Source organism: Rana temporaria, chromosome 2 (assembly GCF_905171775.1).
Source record: "Rana temporaria chromosome 2, aRanTem1.1, whole genome shotgun sequence".
NCBI lineage: Eukaryota > Metazoa > Chordata > Amphibia > Anura > Ranidae > Rana > Rana temporaria.
Genome location: NC_053490.1, coordinates 423522762 through 423546382, shown reverse-complemented (window position 1 = coordinate 423546382; position 23621 = coordinate 423522762). Strand labels below are relative to the sequence as shown.

Below are 23621 nucleotides of genomic sequence, written 5' to 3'. Positions count from 1 at the left end.
GAACAATTTTATTCTTTACTGCTTTCCTTTCAACCTGAAACATCTAACTTGTATATGTTTGAACACTGCATGTTAAAGCATTACATTTCTATATGCTGTCACAACTTGCCCAGTAGTCTTGTTTGGGCCACAGCAAGTGCTGTGCACTTGTGAACATTCTAGCTGCTTTCCACTAAATACATCGCCTAAAGCTTTATGGCATAACAGTACCTAGAGAAAATGATTGCACATAAAATTATTTAAAATAATTGTATCAGTGAAAATTTAACAGACATGGTCTCTTCTTAAATGTTCTTTAATTCATCATATATAGCATCAAAAGATGGCTTATTGACTTCAAGCCTGATTACAATTGTCTGTTTGGTTTATGGTTTGTATTAAGAGAAAGGTTGGGTGTAATATTTATATATTATAAAAAAATAATTATGGGGGTGGGAAGGATCACAGTTTGGCAGGATATACCCTCTGGAATTTAGAAAAGGAGACTTGCAGGAATGGTGGCTGGGAGGAATTTCTCCCACGTTCCTGTATTGTGGCGTTTTAGATTAATCGTTTAGACAGTAGGTGGTGTTTCCGAACGATTTAATACAGATTTACTAGGATGAGCATTTTTTGTATTTTTCAGAAGGACTTAAAGTGTAGTAGCTTACAGCAACCAAGTAAAAATTCATCTTGTCTGATTCAAACTCTGAGAAGAGTGAGTTCTGATTAGTTATTACAGGGAGTGCAGAATTATTAGGCAAATGAGTATTTTGACCACATCATCCTCTTTATGCATGTTGTCTTACTCCAAGCTGTATAGGCTCGAAAGCCTACTACCAATTAAGCATATTAGGTGATGTGCATCTCTGTAATGAGAAGGCGTGTGGTCTAATGACATCAACACCCTATATCAGGTGTGCATAATTATTAGTCAACTTCCTTTCCTTTGGCAAAATGGGTCAAAAGAAGGACTTGACAGGCTCAGAAAAGTCAAAAATAGTGAGATATCTTGCAGAGGGATGCAGCACTCTTAAAATTGCAAAGCTTCTGAAGCGTGATCATCGAACAATCAAGCATTTCATTCAAAATAGTCAACAGGGTCGCAAGAAGCGTGTGGAAAAACCAAGGCGCAAAATAACTGCCCATGAACTGAGAAAAGTCAAGCGTGCAGCTGCCAAGATGCCACTTGCCACCAGTTTGGCCATATTTCAGAGCTGCAACATCACTGGAGTGCCCAAAAGCACAAGGTGTGCAATACTCAGAGACATGGCCAAGGTAAGAAAGGCTGAAAGACGACCACCACTGAACAAGACACACAAGTTGAAACGTCAAGACTGGGCCAAGAAATATCTCAAGACTGATTTTTCTAAGGTTTTATGGACTGATGAAATGAGAGTGAGTCTTGATGGGCCAGATGGATGGGCCCGTGGCTGGATTGGTAAAGGGCAGAGAGCTCCAGTCCGACTCAGACGCCAGCAAGGTGGAGGTGGAGTACTGGTTTGGGCTGGTATCATCAAAGATGAGCTTGTGGGGCCTTTTCGGGTTGAGGATGGAGTCAAGCTGAACTCCCAGTCCTACTGCCAGTTTCTGGAAGACACCTTCTTCAAGCAGTGGTACAGGAAGAAGTCTGCATCCTTCAAGAAAAACATGATTTTCATGCAGGACAATGCTCCATCACACGCGTCCAAGTACTCCACAGCGTGGCTGGCAAGAAAGGGTATAAAAGAAGAAAAACTAATGACATGGCCTCCTTGTTCACCTGATCTGAACCCCATTGAGAACCTGTGGTCCATCATCAAATGTGAGATTTACAAGGAGGAAAAACAGTACACCTCTCTGAACAGTGTCTGGGAGGCTGTGGTTGCTGCTGCATGCAATGTTGATGGTGAACAGATCAAAACACTGACAGAATCCATGGCAGGCTTTTGAGTGTCCTTGCAAAGAAAGGTGGCTATATTGGTCACTGATTTGTTTTTTTGTTTTGTTTTTGAATGTCAGAAATGTATATTTGTGAATGTTGAGATGTTATATTGGTGAATGTTCAGATGTTATATTGGTTTCACTGGTAAAAATAAATAATTGAAATGGGTATATATTTTTTTTTTGTTAGGTTGCCTAATAATTATGCACAGTAATAGTCACCTGCACACACAGATATCCCCCTAAAATAGCTAAAACTAAAAACAAACTAAAAACTACTTCCAAAAATATTCAGCTTTGATATTAATGAGTTTTTTGGGTTCATTGAGAACATGGTGGCTGTTCAATAATAAAATTAATCAAAAATACAACTTGCCTAATAATTCTGCACTCCCTGTATGGTTTATAGCACTTCAAGAAAAATCTGCCTTTCATGGTCTCGCTCACATAAGCCAATAGAGCAGAACCTTATACAGGCGGTCCCCGGGTTACAGGTATTTGGGCTTGAACACGTTTTAGCTAAATAACGTAAATCATTTAAGCTTTCTGATTATAGTATCCTAGAATATAGAAATGGATTTTTTTTTTTTTGACCCAACATTAACTTCGTAATAATAATCTTTCATTAGTAGACATTTCCTGTTTTTGCTCTTTACCATATTTTCCGTATTGGATTTTAGACAGTTATAAAATTTAGTGCACTTTTACTTCCTCTGTGTAAGATTATATGGCTTTCTAACTGAGCAAACATGTCAACTATCACCTGATCCAGGGAAGATCAGGCTGAATCTATCCAGGTGAGGGATCACCCTATATTGACTGTGAAAAAATGTTTGATCTTTGTGATTGTGCTAAAATGTAACTTTACATTTATTGCATGGTTCATTTTCAACTGTAACCATGATCGGTTTTTATTTTAACTGTTCTTTTCCCAAGTGCTCCAATTTTAGTCTGGTTCTCTAATTTTATAGCCTGAAAAGTTCAAGAAAGAAAAACGAGCTACAACTCCTGTACAAGCCAGTGCCATTGGTTCACCTCTTAGAAGATCTGAATCACCTGCAACCATGTCCAAAAGATCATCTTCTCCAGCAACACCAAAGTATGGTTCCAGAGCACTATGAATGCATTATGTTTTTCTTTGCTAGACCTTATACAATGGATAAAAAAAAAGAAAAGACAAAGAAATAATTTCAGATCTTTTTCCACTTTAATGTGACCTATAAATTGAAAATAACAAACCGTAACCTTTTAGAGTGGGGGGGGGTAAAAATATAATAAAATAATGTGGTTGCATAAGTGTGCACACCCTCTTATAACTGGGGATGTAGCTGTGTTCAGAATTAAGCAATCACATTTGAGCTCATGTTAAATAGGAGTCGGACCTACCATCATTTAAAGTGCCTCTGATTAACCTCAAAGTTCAGCTGTACGGGTCCCGTGAGGATCCGTACATGTGTATCCGCTTGCTCAGCGGGGATCACTTCGTTGATCCCCGCTGACCCGTCAGATGGCAGGGCGGTCCCTGCACACTGTCCATGTTCACCCGATCCGCTCTGCAGACGGTTGGAAACATAGGATTTTCCTCCATCTGCAGAATCGGAGGATTGCGGACACCGATGAGATCGGGTGTCAGCGGATGTTCTGACACCCGCTATCGCATAGGTATTAATGTATGTCCCTTTTACATCTGTAAACAGACGGATGAAAAAGCGGACATATGGTCCGCTGGTGTGAAAGGGGCCTTAGTCACATCCTACAGCAAAATCCATGGTCTGCAGAGCGCTTCCAAAGCATTAGAGGGATCGCCTTGTGAAAATGTATCAGGAGAAGGGTACAAAAGAATTTCCAAGGCATTAGATATACCATGGAACACAGTGAAGACAGTCATCAAGTGGAGAAAATGTGGCACAAACGTACCAAGAACTGGATGTCCCTCCAAAATGTATGAAAAGACGAGAAGAAAACTGGTCAGGGAGGCTGCCAAGTGGCCTACAGCAACAATAAAGGAGCTGCAGAAATATCTGACAAGTATTGGCTGTGTGGTACATGTGACAGCAATCACAGGATCGGCCCCTTACCCCGATCTGTGATTAGCCGAGTCTCATTGACTCGATCAGAGCGTGCCCTGATCTGAGGCACGTTTATAGACTCCCTCCCGGCAATTGAGGCCCGCACGGTAGCAGTCTTTCGGATATAGCGCGGGCAGGAGGTGGTTAAACGTTACTATTCATGTCTCCATTAAAGAGAGCCTTTACTTCCTGTTCCTGACCTGATGGAGTGCATTTATGAAGCTGTGGTGTGGCATCAACATGGTCATACTGCTGCTTTAACCACTTAAGGACCGAGCCTCTAAGATTTGGTGTTTACAAGTTAAAAACATTATTTTTTTGCTAGAAAATTACTTGGAACCCACATATATATATATATATATATATATATATATATATATATATATATATATATATATATATATATATATATATATATATATATATATATATATATATATATATATATATATAATATTTTTTTTTTTTTTTCTTTTCTTCCAACGCCCTAGAGAATAAAATGGCAGTTGTTGCAATACTTTTTGTCACACTGTATTTGACAAGAGTAAAGTTGGCCCAATTTTTTGACACTCCAACCCCCATGCTTGACTTTAGGCAAGACACACTTGTCTTTGTACTCCTCATCTGGTTGCCGCCACACACGCTTGACACCATCTGAGCCACATAGGTTTATCTTGGTCTCATCAGACCACGGGACATGGTTACAGTAATCCATGTCCTTGGTCTGCTTGTCTTTAGCAAACTGTTTGCAGGCTTTCGTGTGCGTCATCTTTTAGAAGAGGCTAATGCAGACTAACTTGATGCAGTGTGCGACGTATGGTCTGAGCACTGACAGGCTGACCCCCCACCCCCTCAACCTCTGCAGCAATGCTGGCAGCACCCATACGTCTATTTCGCAAAGACCACCTCTGAATAGAACGCTGAGCACATGCACTCAACTTCTTTGGTCGACCATGGCGAAGCCTGTTCTGACTGGAACCTGTCCTGTTAAACTGCTGTATGGTCTTTGCCACCATGCTGCAGCTCAGTTTCAATGTCTTGCCTATCTCCTTTATAGCCTAGACCAGTGATGGCGAACCTCGGCACCCCCGATGTTTTGGAACTAACTAACTCTGCCGTGTAGTTGAGCATCATGGGAAATGTAGTTCCAAAACATCTGGGGTGCCAAGGTTCGCCATCACTGGCCTAGGCCATCTTTATGTAGAGCAACAATTATTTTTCTCAGATCCTCAGAGTTCTTTGCCATGAGGTGCAATGTTGAACTTCCAGTGACCAGTATGAGAGAGTGAGAGCGATAACACCAAATTTAACACACCTTCTCCCCATCACACCTGAGACATTGTAACACTAATTAGTCACATGACACAGGGGAGGGAAAATTGCTAATTTGGCCCAATTTGGACAATTTCACTTAGGGGTGTACTCGCTTTTGTTGCCAGCGGTTTAGACATTAATGGCTGTGTGTTGTGTTATTTTGAGGGGGCAGCAAATTTACACTGTTATACAAGCTGCACACTCACTACTTTACATTGTAGCAAAGTGTCACATGAAACGATATGATAAAATATTTACAAAAATGTGAGGGGTGTACTCACTTTTGTGAGATACTGTATGCTTTGTTTCTAAGCTATTTAAAAAAAAAAAAAATAAGTTGGAATCTTAACGGTTGCCATAAGCTATTGCTTCTATTAAATTCCAGGTCATCACGGTAAACTTGCATCTTTTTTTTTTTTTTTTTTTTAGACTAAATTGGAATGTTTGGATGGTAGCAGAACTCATTGCCTGTACATATATTTTTTATTTGCAGATCACTTTCAAAGTCATATGCTCAGTCTCCAGTGAAAAACAACAAGCCGTTCCCAGCTCCTATGAAACCTCGATCTAGCCCAAATGCTGGCCAAGATGCACCTAAAAAGAGATCTGAGAAACTCAAAACAAGTCCTGAAACAGAGGAACATCCTGTGGTATCGAAAACAGAATCCTCCAAACTAGAGAAAAGTCTCTCCCCTAGTGAGAAGAAAGATGCTAATGAAAGTAAGTAATATAATTTTCTGCGTTTTTATAATGCTTTTTAGAGTTGCAGCACACTTCTAGGATCTCACAAGGGATATAAAGGTGTACACACTGGGGTTCATTTGCTTTAACTTGAAAGTGCAAAATCTGGTGCAGCTCTGCATAGAAACCAAACCGCTTCCAGGTTTTTTTTTTTGTTTAAAGCTTAAAGGGACCTTCAAGGAATTTTTTTTTTTTTTTTTTTTTTTTAGCTAAATAGCTTCCTTTACCTTACTGCAGTCCTGGTTTCATGTCCTCATTGTTCGTTTTTGCTGTAATCCTTCTCTGTTCTGAACACTTCCTGGTTGTCTGTTTCCTGATGAAAAAAGTCATGGGAGCTTTCTCTCTGTGGTCACTAATCAAGGAGGTGTGATTACTGTGTGTCTAAAACCCCTCAACACCAATCAGTTTAGTTTTCCAAACCATCACTGCCCTGTATTGGCTCTGTGCTGCAGAGAAGCAGGAAACATGCAAAAATGAAACTGTAGGTATATTATGATTGATTTTTATCTGTTTTTAATCATTTTTAAAAGGAATCTGTTAACTATTATGTCTCTCTACCCTGTAACCAGTCATTTCAGCAAAACATTTTTTTTTTCCGTTACTCCTTTAATTGAACAAGCTGAAGTTAGAAGCTACCATGCACAGCTGCCCTGGATATTGCATTCTTCAGTTTTAGTAAATCAACCCCTACCAAAAGAACTGGCATCCTTTTTCACACCTCCGACCCCAGTGGAGAAGTAAAGTATATTCCAGCAAAGTAACAGTAGGAGGTCAAGTAGGAGGTATTACAATCTTATTTGGTATAATACAGTAACGTGAGTACATGTACCTTTTTAATAATTACATCCATCATATAAGGTATTGCAAGCGCTCAATGATGTGTGTAAGGGGAGCCTTTGCTCTCCAATTAACCACCAGAAAGGTTTTACCCATTTCCTGACCAGGCCATTTTTTGCGATTGTGGCATTGCGTAATTTTAACTGAGAATTGCGCGGTGGTGTGACGCTGTACCCAAATGTCGTCTTTTTTTTTTTTTTTTTTAGAAATGGAGCTTTCTTTTGGTGCCATTTGATCGCCTCTGTGCTTTAAAAATGTTTTACGCTATAAACACCGACAATTTGGGGAAAAAAAATGTTTTTTTACTTTCTGCTAGAATACATATCCCAAAAAAAGTAAAAAAAAAAAAACATTTCTTTATCAATTTAGGCCAATATGTATTCTTCTACATATTTGTAGTAAAAAAAAATCGAAATAAGCGTATATTGATTAGTTTGCGCAAAAGTTATAGCGTCTACAAACTACGGGATAGATGGGGCCTTTTATTTATTACAATTTGCGCGTTTTAGTGGGATTGCGGCGGACAAATCTGACACTAAACACTTTTTGGAGTCCAGTGACACCAATAAGTGATCAGTGCTATAAAAATGCACTGATTACAGTATAAATAGAACTGGCAGGGAGGGGGATCAAAGGGTTAAATGTTCTATAGGGAGGTGCTAACTAACTGTGTGGGGCAGTGTCACACTTAAGGAAGAGATATCCATGATTCATCTTGGCTTTACACAGGCAGATCCCTCTTTTCTGTGAACGATCATCGGGTCACAACGCCCAATTGTTGGTGTCATTGGATGGAATTGTGCCCCATCATTGGTGTAACTGGGAGGAATTGTGCCCCTGGTCTCAGTAGAGGGAAATTATGCCCCATTGTTTGTATCAGTGGATGAAATAGTGCCCAAAGGGCCGCAGTTTGGAGACCACTACTTTAACCACTTAACACCCGCCTATTTACGTCCACAGAATGGCACGTACAGGCAGATGGGCGTGTATATATACGTCCCTGCCTTCTAGCGGGTCGGGGGTCCGATCGGGACCCCCTCTGCGGCGGGCGGCTTACCTCGGGGAGCTGAAGAACGGGGAGAGCCATATGTAAACACGGCTTCCCCGTGCTTCACTGTGGTGGCTGCATCGATCGAGTGATCCCTTTTATAGGGAGACTCGATCGATGACGTTCCTACAGCCACACCCCCCTACAGTTGTAATCACACACTAGGTGAACCCTAACTCCTACAGCGCCACCTGTGGTTAATTCCCAAACTGCAACTGTCCTTTTCACAATAAACAATGCAATTTAAATGCATTTTTTGCTGTGAAAATGACAATGGTCCCAAAAATGTGTCAAAATTGTCCGAAGTGTCTGCCATAATGTCGCAGTCAAGAAAAAAATCGCTGATCGCCGCCAATAGTAGTAAAAAAAAAAAAATTTATAAAAATGCTATAAAACTATCCCCTATTTTGTAAACGCTATAAATTTTGCGCAAACCAATCGATAAACACTTATTGCAAAAAAAAATTTATATATGTTTTTGGGGGATATTTATTATAGCAAAAAGTAAAATATATTGAATTTTTTTCAAAATTGTCGCTCTATTTTTGTTTATAGCGCACAAAATAAAAACCGCAGAGGTGATCAAATACCACCAAAAGAAAGCTCTATTTGTGGGGAAAAAAGGACGCCAATTTTGTTTTCTGTTAAAGCGACGCAGTGCCGAATCGCAAAACCTGGCCTGGGCATTTAGCAACAAAATGGTCTGGGGCTTAAGTGGTTAAAGTATAACTAAAGGCAAAACTTTTTTTTATTTTGGATTGAGCGGAGAGGGATTAGAGCACCTGTCAGTTTATATTGCCGTCTGTGTCCCTGTTAAGGAGATTCACCCTCCCTATTTCTCCTTTTTACCATCAGTGAAAGTAAAAGATACCCCCAGAAAAGTAATGGAGGGGAACTCTTCCAAGGGGGATACTAGTTCCCGGTGACCCGAGGGTCCCCAAAGAATTTCTTTTTGTAGGTATTTCTTGTGTGGCTATGGAACAGGGAGTGAAGGTAAAGCTCCGCAATGGGACACAGAGATGGGGGGGGGGGGAAATCTGACGGGTTTTAACCCTCACTTGCTCTATCCAAAATGAAAAAAGCATTTTGCCTATGGTTCTACTTTAAAGGTTCCTGTAGAGCAGTGTTTCTCAACTCCAGTCCTCAAGGCGCCCCAACAGGTCATGTTTTCAGGATTTCCATTACTTTGCACATGTGATTTGATCAGTTTCACTGCCTTAGTAATTATCACAGCCATTTCATCCGAGGGAAATCCTGAAAACATGGCCTGTTGGGGTGCCTTGAGGACTGGAGTTGAGAAACACTGCTGTAGAGGAATGGATGAAGGAGATCTAACACAAGATCGGCAGATATATTGAAGCTAAATTAATAAAATTAAAAAAAAATTGCATACTCGTGCACACTAGTGAGTAAGGTGCTTCTGACTTTTTACATCATTTTTGTGGAAATGTAGATGAAGCAGGTTCAGCACTGTGGACAGCGCTAGTCTTACAAAAACTGCTGCTGTACTTTCGCCAACAACACATTCCCTATCATCAGGGGTTTGGAGGGACTTTATACACTGTCTTTAATTTATTTTCCTTTCCTGTTCCAGGTTCTGGAAAGATCACAGCAGGAACAACTGATGCCGATGAGGCTTCAAAGATACTGGCAGAGAAGAGGCGTCAGGCACGACTCCAAAAAGAACAAGAAGAGCAAGAAAGACGCGAGCGTGAGGAGGCAGAGAGGTGGGTTCGAGCCTACACCCTGGTCTGGTCTGATTCCCGACCTGATCTTAGTGACGCTTTCAAATATGACCCTGCTTAATTTTCTATCATTGCTAAGCCATTTTTCTCAAATCTCAGTGCTATCCATGAATTTCCAAAAAACGGCCCTTAATGTTTCCTTGCCAACTTTGATTGTACGACCTTGGAATGTAACTTTTATTCAGTGGTGGGAGTAGAAATTCGCAGATCCCCAGAGGAGGCCCTCTTCCTTAAGTTACCTGACGAGGTCCAAAAGAAATCCGTGAAACTCTTATATGTTCCTCACAGCACAAATTAGTATCACTAAACATTGGCAGTGGTCGGTTGTACTATTTGACCATGAAAAGCATAAGCTTTATTGAATTCTGGTCAATGACAAACTCGCCTCTACTCTCCATAACACTAAGAAATCTGACAGCACGTGGGACCCATGGATTTGGTACTTGCCAGTTCCTTAACAGCCCCCCCCCCCCTTTTTGTTTTTCTTCACTTTGTTTTCTTAACTTTTTACTTTGAAGGTTGCCGGACCCTGTGGGGTTCCCACGAAGATTGTAATCTCAGGCATGGGGACACCATTTTTCCTATAGCTATTAATCTCTTGTCCCTTTTATTGGTCCCCTCTTGTCTGGTATATTTAAAGAGGTTGAAAGGCAGAAGTTTTTTTTATCTTACTACATGAAGATAAAAAAACCTGTGTGCAGTAACCCCCGAATACTTACCTGAGCCCCATTTTTATCCAGCGATGTTGCACAGATGCCATGGCCTTCCGGGACTCTCCCTCCTGATTGGCTGAGACACATCGGTGGCTCTCGTTGAGGTCAATCAAAGTCAGCCAATCAGGAGAGAGGGGGTGGGGTCAAACCGCGGCTTCATGTCTGAATGGACACATGGAGCTGCAGCTGGGCTTGGGTGCCTGCATAGCAAGCTGCTTGCTGTGGGGGGTGGGGGGGGGGCACTCGGCAGGAGGGAGGAGTGCTGGCAAGGGAGCCAAGAAGCGCAGGATTTGGGCTGTTCCTGTGCAAAACCATTTCATTTTTTTACATCGCAGAAACCTGACATTTTAACAGGGGTGTGTAGACTTTTTATATCCACTGTATATATCATTATTTGAAAAACTGGTACTTGGATAACTATTGTCCTTACTCTGATATATTCTTATGTTATGCTGGTGATAACCTGAGAATCTGATTGGCTGTTGCAAATATTGGAAACTAAAGAATCAACCCTTTATCGATTTTAAGGCTTTATATCGCAATTAATAGTTTGGATAAGGAAATATTGCTGATAATATTTGCCCTACAGATCCTTTCTACCAAATACAGCAAAATGGAATTAAAAAATAGCAAGTGTTAAAAATTATAGCTATTCTAGTAACAGGGATATACAAAAATGTATAATTTGCCTGTGTTGTGTTGATCCTCAAGTTAGTATTTTACTTTATTCTCCTGTTGTGAGGAAAATTGGATTCCATTCTTTTGAAGATGTCTATCTGGCTATTGATACTTCTGTGTCATTGACCTGACACATGCATGCAGCAAATAAGTTAGCTCTTCATATCTTAATACTTGTTCCAGGCCAGTGATTTCAACATATTTAAGACAAATTATTTACAGAAGCAAAAGCAGTCGGTTTGTTTTTCTCATGCCGTTTTCCCCTCCCATCTTTCAGGACAGCCCACAATTGAGAGATACTCCTCCTCTTCCTCTAGGAAACACTGCGCCAGCCCATAAATTTCTCACTCCCCCTGCCAGACCTCAGTATTAGGGTTTTCTCCGGTGGGGAGACACTGTGCATGGGAACCTAGGCCAATTCAGGCAGAGGACTGAGGCCATCTATTTTACCTTAAGGAAGCAGAGGCTTCCAGGTGAATCCTGGTGCGGTGCAGGCCCACCATTAGCCACCCCTTCCACGCCGAGCGCGGCTCCTGGTTGCGGGGGACCCCTATCTCGTCCAGCGGGGCGCAGCGGGGGGGACATCCAGGCTCGCCCTGTACTACAGGCCGCAAAGAATTTTTTTTTGAACCGAGCGGGCTGGACGGCGGGTGACGTCATTTCCGGCGTAGAGCGGATGTCTCCCCTTTGAACCGCGACTTCCGGTTCCGGGTCGCGGTGCTGATAGGAGGTCCGGGTGGACGCTGGAGGGAGTCGGATCTCGCACAGGCGAGGAGAAGCTCTCAGCAAGCAGCCACCTGCAGTCATGTCGGCAGCATCTCCAGAGCCAGCCCTGACAACTGACGCTACCTCCAGCGAGCCTAAGGTAAGAGTACCCTGGGGAGGGGCGCTCTCTAGCTTAGGTTTGCCTCTCCATGTAGGGTTCAATGCATGGGGAGGCAAGCCATTGAAAAAACGGGAAGTGGAAGGCATAGCTCAAAGAGGAAGTGTGCCTCCTGTAGGGATGTCCTTCCAGAAACATGGACTAAGGTCCTATGTAGGGATTGCATTCAATCCCTGGTCAGGGAAAATGAATTAGAACAGGAGTCAGGACTTGCAGCCTCTGTTAAAGAGCTGTCATCCACGTTCTCCTCATTCAAATCTCTGTTTGAGAGGTTACAGCCTTTGGCTGTCCCTACCCAGGTTACAACCCAGCCACAGGCTCAGGGTCCTGCTCCTGTCATACCCATTGCAGCAGCTATGGCAGATGTTTCCGCAGGCCCTTCCCAAGAGGAACAGGTTCCTCCAGATAGTGCCACCTCTGATTCTCAAGAGGGGTCAGAGGGAGAGGACCAGGACGGGGAGTCCAGGAAGCCCTCTAGGTACAAATTGTCACTGGATGAGGTAGAGGACCTCTTAGGGGAAGTTTACACAACCCTTGGTATCCAAACCGACAAGAAACCTCTTACCCTCCATGATCGAATGTACAGGGGTCTGGAGGAGCAAGAGAAAAAGGTCTTCCCAGTACATGATATACTGGTTGAGACCATTAAGAAGGAGTGGCAGGATCCTGAAAGGAAACCCTTTTTTTCCAGATCCCTAAAGAGGAGATTCCCTTTCTCAGAGGATCCTTTATCTGTTTGGAACAAAAGCCCCAAATTAGACGCCGCCTTCTCCCAAGTGTCCAGGAACACGGATTTAGCGTTCGAGGACATGGGGGTTTTGTCCGATGTTATGGACAAAAGAATGGATTCCCTATTAAAGAAATGTTGGGATTCTACTATGGGGAATCTTAAACCAGAACTTGCCGTCACGGTAATGGCTCGCAATCTGGAGCATTGGCTCTCTAAAATTCAGGAGCACATTGAAGCTGGTACGGATAAGGAAACTATTTTAGCCTCCTTCCCTACTATCCTGCAAGGAGTCGCTTATATAGCGGATGCCTCAGCGGAGTCAGTCCGCATGTCGGCCAGATCGGCGGTTCTGGCTAACTCGGCCAGAAGGGCCCTCTGGCTCAAGACTTGGACTGGCGACAGCGCCTCTAAATCCAAGTTATGTGGTATTCCCTTCACAGGGGACCTGCTTTTTGGCCCAGGCCTTGAAGCAGTACTAGACCGCACGGCGGACAAAAAGAAAGCCTTTCCTCCTAAAAAGAAAGTCACAGTACAGGCAGGAAGGGGGTTTCGTCCGCATAAGCAAAAAGGGGCCAAACCAGCAGGCCAAAAGAAGGTTTGGACCCCCAGGGGCAGAGGCAGAGGTGGAGCGATTTTTCACCCTCCTGTCCAGCCCCCTAAAAACCCATGACTTGTTAGTCAGGGTGGGAGGAAGACTGGGGACCTTTCTCCCACAATGGGAATCAATCTCCCCAAACCAGTTTGTCCTGGCGGTCATAAGAGGGGGATACCGACTGGAATTTTCATCACCTCCCCCCCAGAGATACCTAGTCACCCATCTACCCAGGGACAAGGAGAAATCCGAAGCCTTGTTGGGAGCTCTAAGGGAGCTAGAGGATCAGAGTGTCATCCTCAGAGTTCCAAGGGCAGAGGAAGGAAGGGGATTTTATTCACACATCTTTGTGGTAAAGAAGCCCTCGGGAAGATACAGGTTAATCCTAAACCTAAAACCTCTGAACAGATCCATTTCATACAGGAAATTCCGTATGGAATCAGTTTATACAGTCAGAGCCCTCCTTCCCCTCAATTGTTTCATGGTATCTCTGGACCTCAGAGACGCATACTTGCACGTCCCGATCGCAGAGAATTCTCAGAGTTATCTGCGATTGGCCGTGGACCTAGAGGGAACGATTGTACACCTCCAGTTCCAGGCTCTGCCATTCGGGCTATCCTCCTCGCCCCGGATTTTTACCAAAATCCTGGCAGAACCCATAGCGTTTCTGCGACTTCAGGGAATATCCATCATAGCCTATCTGGACGACCTGCTACTTTTCGCAGCCTCGCCAGAGCAGCTATCCAGGGACCTGGAAGTGACCAAGAAGGTTCTAACAGACCTAGGGTGGTTACTGAACCTAGACAAGTCCAGTTTAATTCCATCCCAACAGATCACTTACCTAGGGTACCTGCTGGATTCTACTCTCTCAAGAGTGTTCCTCCCGGTAGAGAAAGTCAAGAAGTTGGACAGAGCAGTAGCTTCCCTCCAAAACAATCAACAGGTGTCACTAAGGTCCCTGATGTCAACGCTAGGTCTGCTGACATCTGCCCTCCCAGCCGTACAGTGGGCAGGGATTCACTTTCGCCCACTGCAGGCCTTCCTGCTAAGGGTCTGGGATCACAGCCTAGAAGCCCTAGACTCCTTGATTCTAGTACCCCTTCAGGTAAAAAGATCCCTCTGGTGGTGGAGAAAGGCCACCAACATAACCCAAGGACGTCTGTGGATTATCCCGGTGTCTCGGGTGGTAACCACAGACGCAAGCGGCAAGGGCTGGGGAGCGCACCTGGGATCCCTTCCAGCGCAGGGTACCTGGGGTCTCCAAGATCTGAAAAGATCTTCCAATTGGAAGGAGCTGAGGGCAGTGGGCCTAGCCCTCAGGTTCTTTCAAGAGGAACTCCAGGGGCACCACATTCAGGTGAGATCGGACAATTCATCGGCCGTAGCCTATTTAAACAAGCAGGGCGGCACGAGAAGCGAAAGTTTGTCGGTCCTGACAGCAGAGATTCTGGGCTGGGCCGAGATCCACACCCTCTCCCTTTCGGCGGTCTTTCTGAGGGGAGAAAGAAACGTAACAGCAGACTTCCTCAGTCGGAGGCAGCTGAGGGAGGGCGAGTGGACCCTCAACCAGGAGGTCTTTCAGCTCCTGAACAAGAGATGGAGAACTCTGGAGGTGGACCTCTTCGCCTCAAGAGAAAATGCGAAGGCCCCCTGTTTCTTCTGCCTGAACAAGGGAGAAGGAGCAAGGGGAGTGGATGCCCTGTCCCAAAGCTGGAAGTTCGGAAGATGCTATGCATTCCCACCTCCGGTACTTCTTCCAGCAGTACTGAGAAAATTCCAATTAGAGCACACCTCTCTAGTCCTGGTAGCTCCTTACTGGCCCAAGAGGGCTTGGTTCTCAGTCCTCAAACAATTAGCGGCAGAACCACCCTTATTTCTACCTCAGCGGGAGGATCTTCTATCACAGGGCCCAGTCCTATGTCCACAAGTCCACAGGTGGAGGCTAGCAGCGTGGCTACTGAGGAAGCCATACTAAGATCCAAGGGATTTTCCGAAGGTTTAATTGCCACCCTCCTTAATAGTAGAAAAAAGGAGACCCGCAAAATTTACAAGAAGGTTTGGCTTCGTTTCAACGAATGGTGTGTAAATTGCCCCTGTTCTGTACAGAGCCCCACGGCTGTCTTAGAATTTCTTCAGTGTGGGGCAGATAAGGGTCTTTCGGTTAGCACCCTTAAAGGGCAGGTTTCGGCACTTACGGTGTATTTAGAAAAACCTCTGGCCACCAGTCCCTGGATAGTCAGGTTCTTTAAAGCACTATCCAGACAGAGACCAGCTCGAGGGCCACCCTTCCCCAGTTGGGACCTGTCTCTGGTATTGCGTACCCTAACGGGTACTCCCTTTGAGCCCTTAGATAATTGTTCTCTAAGGGATTTAACCTTAAAAACAGCTTTTTTGGTTGCAGTGACCACTGCTAGGAGGGTCAGCGAGCTAGAAGCTCTATCGATCAGACCCCCTTTTTGTGTTATTTTCCCGGATCGGGTCGTTTTCAAGACCGATCCAGCCTTTCTTCCTAAAGTGACTTCAAAGTTTCACAGGAGTCAAGATATAGTTTTACCCTCTTTTTGTTCCAACCCTTCGGGGGAAAGGGGAACGACGTTTCAGTACGTTAGATGTTAGGAGAAGTATCCTACATTATTTAGAGGTGACTAAACCGTTTAGACGGTCAGACTCACTATTTGTTTTATTTTCTGGAACCAGGAAGGGATGCAAAGCATCCAGGCGCACTATTGCCAGGTGGCTAAGACTAAGCATTGAGCAAGCATACACTTTGGCTGGTAGGGATATCCCTACAGGAATTAAAGCACACTCCACTCGAGCGCTGGCAACCTCTCAAGCAGAAAGAGCGGGAGCAACGCCGGAACAGATTTGCAAAGCAGCAACATGGTCCAGCTACACCACCTTCGTTAAACACTACAGGGTGGACCTGGTTTCGGCAGGTGAGCAAGCCTTTGGACGAAAGGTTTTGCAAGCCATAGTCCCACCCTAGTTGGTAAGTTCTCGGTTATCCTCTCAATTGTGGGCTGTCCTGAAAGACGGGAGGGGAAAAATAGAGTTACGTACCGGTAACGTCTTTTCCAGTAGTCTTTCAGGACAGCCCTGGGTACCCACCCGAATAGAGGTAGTCTGATTTCAAGACCAGGACATGATGTTGATATGTAATTGTATGTTATTAACATGTTCTTGTGTCTCCCCAGCTGACCGGAGGTGCTCGTATAAATACTGAGGTCTGGCAGGGGGAGTGAGAAATTTATGGGCTGGCGCAGTGTTTCCTAGAGGAAGAGGAGGAGTATCTCTCAATTGTGGGCTGTCCTGAAAGACTACTGGAAAAGACGTTACCGGTACGTAACTCTATTTTTTTTTTTTTTTTTTTTTAAGCTCCGCATTTTGTATGATCACCTTAAGGAGACTAATTTGGAGTTTAGATATGAACCGATCCAGTAATAGTGTCAGGGTAACCAAATCCATTTTACTGATGTTTCACAAGATGTTTCCTATTTCTCCCATGTAAAACCATCTAATTTTCTTGTATTGTACTGTGTGCTTCTAGGTTGAAGAAGGAAGAGGATAGGAGGAAGGCAGAGGAGGAGAGGCAACGTCTAAAAGCAGAAGCAGCTTTGCTGGCGGAGAAGAAAAGGCAAGAAGAGGAGGAAGCCAAAAGGAAAGCCGAAGAAGAAGCAAACAGAAAAGCAGAGGAAGAAAGACTCCTGAAGGAAATACAAGAAAAGGAATTGCAGGCCTATCTGGAAAAGCAGGTACATGATATAATGGCATCTTCATAGGTAACCTTTTGATTATTGGTAAAGTGGGTGTGCAACACACACTTTCACATTTTTTACATTGAAAAAGAGCACAGACTGGGACAGGGAGTGAAGGGAAATCATCCGAATGTGAAACGGATGGCAAAAGGAATGACAGGGGTTATAATTTTCCCTTACTCTATCCAAAATGAAAAGTTTTGCCTATAGTTCTCTTTTAAGTCCCTACAAGAATGAGACCAGCAATGCACACAAAGTGTAATGTCTCACCCATACCAGCAGCAAGTTCCAATACTGTGCAGAGCTCTTTTCCAATCTTCTAGCGCCAGAATTTAGACCAGTCTGAAGCAGACCATTATCAGTCACATGCCCTAAAAAATTCTATAGTGAGGAAAAGGAGTTTTTAACCAGTACTTTCTCATCGGTGATCCTTGCACCTTCCTACATACAAGGCATTTCTTTTATAGTCTTGGTCTCCTCCTCAATAATACCAACCTTCAACATGCCGGTGCCAGTGTCTGTACACTGGATTCCTGCCTACAGAACCTTTAGTGGGTGACTTCTGCAAGTGTTACTTGCTCATATACCTGGGGTAGGCAGGGCAATATTTGATTCATTCAGTGGTGGGGAAGGTTTCCCGGGAAGGAGGTGGTCAGCTGAAACAATAGTCCCAGTCTAGTGAATGCTGGAACAGCACCAGCAACAAAAAACATTTTTCCACCCATTTTTTTAAGCCCAAGGGCTCGCTGCTTGTTTATGTTTAGGGGATGTTAAAAGGACCATTACTTACCTGATCCTCCACTCCCCCTGTAAACTGCTCTCCCCTATGCTCCAACCGTGGACTGCCCTTTGGTGTCCTTGTGTTTGGCTTTGGTCCTTGCATCAGTCTTGGTGATGTCAGGGGCATTTGACTGCTGGAGTGCAGGGTAAAATAAGCTGCAGGGATCAGTCTAGCAGCCTCTTGGTGTAGGTAAGTAAAAGGGCTTTACCCGGTTACGGAGTTTTGTATTTGTAAGCTAGATCCAAATCTTTCAGAAGTCAGTTTGTCTGCTTTCCTGCAATTTTTTTTTGTTTTTACAAAGATTAGTTTATGTGCATTTCAAAAAATTAATATAAAATTAAAATGTAAAACCTGCGTGGGATCGATTTGGTGGTATATTAATGATTTCTCGATTGACACTTTGGATACAGAATTAAAATCCAACCATAAAGAACTCTACTAAACCCATTGCGAAGCACAGGACTTTTTTTTTTCTTAAACAGATGGTGGCTCCTAGTCTCACTCTAATTATAAATCCCGAAAAAAGGTATCCCTTTCCCATTGCAAGAAACCTTGGTTTTCAAGATAATGGGTCTGCGTGACAGCCAGGCTATTGGAATTTTCTAGAAACATTTCCTGCAATACTGTACATGATAACTTTAATGTCGCATGAAAGCTTAGTACACTGTTGTATATGAAAATCTGGCCTGTATGCTGTGCTTATTGCCTTCATGTTTTTATTTTCAAATTGTGTTTGTATTAATATATTTATGTATATACTGTATGTATAGGTAATTAAACATAAAAAATATAATGTATCTTAAACCTTTAGTTTCTTTTTAATATAGGTGGCATATAGTCTCAAAGATTCAGTTCCTTATTTTACCTACAGTAAATGCCATCCTTGGTCTTGTACGATACAATGGTCTTCATAAATCATATAACCACCATAGTGCTTGTTAAACCTAGTGTTATATATTTGTGACTTACTTTTGTGTCACTCTTAGAAAGAAGAGGCCCGAGAAGCAGCAGAAGCCATGAGAGTAGAGCGAGAACAGATCATACAGCAGATTGAACAAGAACGACTGGAGAGAAAGAAGGTAAGCCTTCCGTTTACTGGATATGTACTGGCAGAACAAGCTTGCATCAGCATTATCATGCCCTGTCACAGCATAAGATTATGATCGTTATGACTAATAGGGATGACCAATTTTACAATTGGTGAAATTTCACCTCAGTGGAAGCATTCATATTCACTCATTGAGCTTCTTATGTATAATTGGGGGGGGGGGGGGGGGATTTTTTTATTTAGAGGGTTTCCGGTTTGTTAGGTGAATGTAGGTTAGTTTAGCTTGTTTCATTTAGTAGGTTATGTATTTACTTTTTTGTTTCTGTCATAAAATTTAGCAAATTAGTAATTTTTCTTCATAGATTTTGGCCCAAATTAAATTTTATACTGCTACATATCTTCAGGAACAATAACCCAAATCTGTGTATATTATTTGGTCTGTGTGAAAGTTGGTTTATAAGCTATGATGCCATGAAAATTGTTCACACCTGATGTACTCACACCCCATCTAATTTCTTGAGACACTAACAAGCCAGGAAATACAAATACCCCCCAAATGGCCCCTTTTTTTTGAATTTTTTCCCATGATTCTTTGCAAAATTAAGATTTTTTCATGTATTAATTGTGTGTGTTTTTTTTTTTTTTTTTCTTTTTACAAAATTGTCATAACAGGTTTTTTGGCATATGCAAATTTACAACTACATGGCATATGCATATTTACAACTACACCCCAAAACGCATTCTGCTACTCCTCCTGAGTATGGTGATACCACATGTATGAGACTTTATACACAGACTTTATACACAGCCTGGCCACATAGAGTCCCAACATGCAGGGAGCACCGTCAGGTGTTCTAGGGGCATAAATTGCATATATAATTTCCTGACAACCTATCACACTTTTTTGAAGGCCCTGGAGCACCAGGACAATGGAAACTCCCACAAGATGACCTTGTTTTGGAAAGAAAACACCCCAATGTATATTCTGAGGCTCAATGAGCGTGTTAAACATGTAATTTTTTTTTTTTTTTTTAACACGTTTTTGAAAAATGTGGAAAAAAATGAAAACTTATTTTTTTACACATTTTTACGGCGCTGACGGGCACTGATAAGGATTCACTGATAGGGTGGCACTGATGAGCACCTACTGATGGGCACTTTAGTGGCTCTGTAGAGCACAGATGTGCACTCATGGTGCCCTGCTGGGGCACAGATGTGGCACTGCTGGGAGCTTGGAATGTATAACAAAAATATGGAACTGATGGGGCACAGATGTGGCACTGCTGGGCACTTGGAATGTATAACAAAAATGTGGCAGTAGTGGGGCACAGATGTGGCAATGGTGGGGCACAGATGTGCCATTGGAATGTATAACAAAAAAAAATCAAGCAGCCTCATGCTGCAGCTTCTCTCTCTCCTCACATGTGAGAGAGAACACCGGACATGACGCCGAGTTGTTAAGTCATCGCTCTGTCATTGGGATTGGCCCTTTTCCCCCTGTGACGTGCCCTGTCCTGAGAACCCGGCGAGCACAGAAACGCGCGCCCCAGGTGGTGTGGAAGAAGCATGATTCTGGGAGAAAAACATCATTGTACACCCTCCCACAATTATCCAACCGCGCTGTAGCCATCACGTGGCTATTGCCTGGTCGGCAGTGGTTAATTGTATAGCATTGCTTTCAAATTTTCTATTGCACTCTTAAAAACCACACTTCACCTTTTCAAATTGACTTCAATGCATCTTCAAAAATGGTATTTCACAAAAAGTTACTACATTTTGGCCAAAGTGATGAAATTAAAACTGAATTTGGCTAGTCCCCTAGGTCACCACAATGCTTTTACGAACTAAATGGTAATAGCCTGTATTTTAGCACTGTTGGTTGCTTTTTAGGCCAGATCAGGTTGATTTTAAAGCTTAACTCCAGGTATACTATTAGTTTAAATATTTTGTTTGGACCAAGCTGTCTATTTCCTTTAGTAATCAATGCAGTTGCTGTTGGCACTGTATGTCATATCAGCGAAATACATTAAACAGAGCTGTGTTTCTGCAGCAATACGGAACCTTCCCATCTCATTCTCATTCTCATTTTCATACAAAGTTGAGTTAGGCTGAGAGCTGCTCATCTGTTCACAAGCAACTTTGTATTATTGGGTCCAAATCTTCCTCTGATTGGCTGGTGGAGATTGTGACCATCTGCCCACCTCTCCTTATTCTGATGATTATTTTTTTTTATATATATACAGAGAATTGATGAGATCATGAAAAGGACAAGGAGGGGCGACGTTCAAGAAACAAAGGTATGCTTCCTTGTGATGGTTTCTAGGTTTTCTAGACCATTGAACTGCTATATAAAATAAAACATTTAAACTGAACTGCCATTGATTTCCCCCCCCCCCCCCCCCCCCCCCATGCACACACCTCCCCTCCAGTTGCAGGCTGTGTTCTATGACTCTCCAAACCCCAGAATTTTTTAATCAGTCTTTCCCATGCTGAAACAGGTACTTTTGCTAGCTCAGTTTAAAAAACTGCCAGTTGCCTCTAAAATGATTGTGTAGGTGCTTGTAAAATTGTCAGTATTTTCATTTGTAAACTAATCTAGGCAGCCATGTATGTGAATGGTTAAGATGTACAGCATGTATATTGAGTCTGTATTACTGCCTGAGATAATAAACATACAGATAACCGATGTACTACATATGGTTAAAGCTTTGTTTGCCCAATTCCACTTCTGTATAATGTTTCTATTGTCATCATTGTGTTTTTTGTTTTTTTTACTTTTTCCAGAAAGATGATCCAAGACCAGAGGTTCAGTCATCTTTAAATTCTGAAAATAGACCAAAGGATAATGAAACAGGTGGGTCATTTAGATTAAAAAAATAAATAAAAAATGTTTAATATTAGGTAGTATACCATGAAATAGGAAATTAATGTATGACATCAAATTGTTTTGGGGGGACACAGCCTACTGAAGTGGAAGTAATTTATATTTTACGTTTTTGTTGGCTTTTGTGATGTCCTTTGTTTTCAGGAGGAATGTCCCCCCCAACATGTATTTCAATTAAATATTGGTTTCTTACACCTGCTAGGGAATCTGGTGGCAAGATCTCTGTCCTTGAGATTCACATTTGCTGTTACTGTTACAAGAAAGTTGTCCCACTTGCCTTTTTAAAAGTTTTATCCATTTGTTATATAATATGAAGAATGCCTTGGGATGTGTGGGAACACTCTAAATGCAAAGGTGGCCGAGAACCATTCCAGAAACCGTGGTAGAAAAAAGGCTGAAGTCCTCGAGATTTAAGATGGCAGTAGGGCATACAGCCTCACATAGTTCAAGTTTTCTCTATGGAGCTGGTTCACATATCTGTGGGCCAGTCGTGGTCTGTTTTTATAAAAAAAAAAAAAATAAATCCTGTGCAATTTCTAGTAAAACTTTGCACCTGAATCGCACCTGAACCGGTGAACAAAAATGCAGGTCTCAAATAAGTAGTAGTAGAGTGGGGTGTGTTGTAAATACAATTCAACACATTTATTGGTGCTGATTTCTTTTATTTTTTCCTCTCCCTGTTGCTGGTATTTTAGTGCACAGACATATCAAGCATAATGAGAAATGTTCTCCCATGTATGGTCTCGAACGTCCATGTGTGCTCCCTGTTTTGTACCAACAACCTGAACAAATATACCTTACGGTGTATTTCCTTCAGTAGAGTGGGGTTGTTGTAAATAATTACAATTCAACACATATATTGGTGCTGATTTCTTTTATTTTTTTCCCCCCTGTTGCTGGTATTTTAGTGCAAGTCAATGGGTTATCCTCTCATACAGAAGATACAAAACCTGATGTTGCAATCATTGAAACAAAGCCTAAAGAATTGTTCTCCAGTGGCCTGAAAACAAATGTTAGCCTTATCCAACTTGATGCATTTGAAGGGAAATGTAACAGTCTGGACGATTCCACGGATGAAGTTCAGTCAATGGATGTGAGGTACTTAGTTAAAAAGCAGCAACATAATACACTGCATGTCTACCAAATGTCACTCCTTTAGATTGCAGGCAATGATGGATGAAGGCCCTTCCTATACAAGCGTATAATCAAAGTCAAAGCGATGATGTAATGGAGGCACTAGATCAATTGGGTATAGGAAATGGCAATGACAGAAGGTAGTGGGAGTTGCACAATAAAAATTGGTTAGGTTAGAAGGCAAAAAAGTCAAGATGGGTCCAGTATGGTGGAGAGAGGAGAAGAATATGGAGTTCATAAAAGGAGGCTTCTATAGATTAGAAGCTTTTCAGAATTCTTCTGTAAGCGTGGAAAACCGAGACGAACACTTGGTCCCTGTGCCTTGTGAAATTCTGTATCTAGCACAGAAGGAGCTCTGTTTCTCTTATAAAGATCCCCTAGAGATTTCTTATTTTGAGGAACTAATAAATGTGCTTGTTCTACTGCAGTTCATAAAAGCATGAAACTAAAAAGCTCCGATATTCGCGTTGTGTATAGAAAAAAGATCAAAATTGGACATTGGCAAAAAAATTGAAAACTTGAGAAATGTGGTGTAATTCACATCACTCTACAAAAAGCCCCCACTCCAGCTTCTCACCAAGGAAAATGGTGGATTACACTAGACTTTCCTTGGTGGTGCAAGTGAAATAAATGTATTGTGTTTGGTAACACTATTTAGATTTAATTGAATTATTTTGACATGCAGAAATCTGCAAAAAAATTGTAGATAAGTTGCCCAAAACAGAATTCTACATACAGAGAATTGGGTTTTCCCATGTTAAAAGCTG

The 23621-nt window shown here is 42.5% G+C and overlaps 1 protein-coding gene across 12 annotated transcripts in view; it reads left to right on the top strand.

Annotated features, from left to right (window-relative positions):
* MAP7D2 (MAP7 domain containing 2) overlaps positions 1–23621 on the top strand; it is a 167357-nt gene that overhangs the window by 133802 nt on the left and 9934 nt on the right. For all 12 annotated transcript variants that reach the window (XM_040338229.1, XM_040338230.1, XM_040338239.1 and 9 more), the window contains 8 exons: positions 2874–3001; positions 5779–6005; positions 9506–9638; positions 16800–17004; positions 18775–18867; positions 21080–21133; positions 21621–21690; positions 22629–22818. In XM_040338229.1, the coding sequence (XP_040194163.1) occupies positions 2874–3001; positions 5779–6005; positions 9506–9638; positions 16800–17004; positions 18775–18867; positions 21080–21133; positions 21621–21690; positions 22629–22818 (1100 nt within the window). The remainder of the gene's footprint in view (positions 1–2873; positions 3002–5778; positions 6006–9505; positions 9639–16799; positions 17005–18774; positions 18868–21079; positions 21134–21620; positions 21691–22628; positions 22819–23621) is intronic.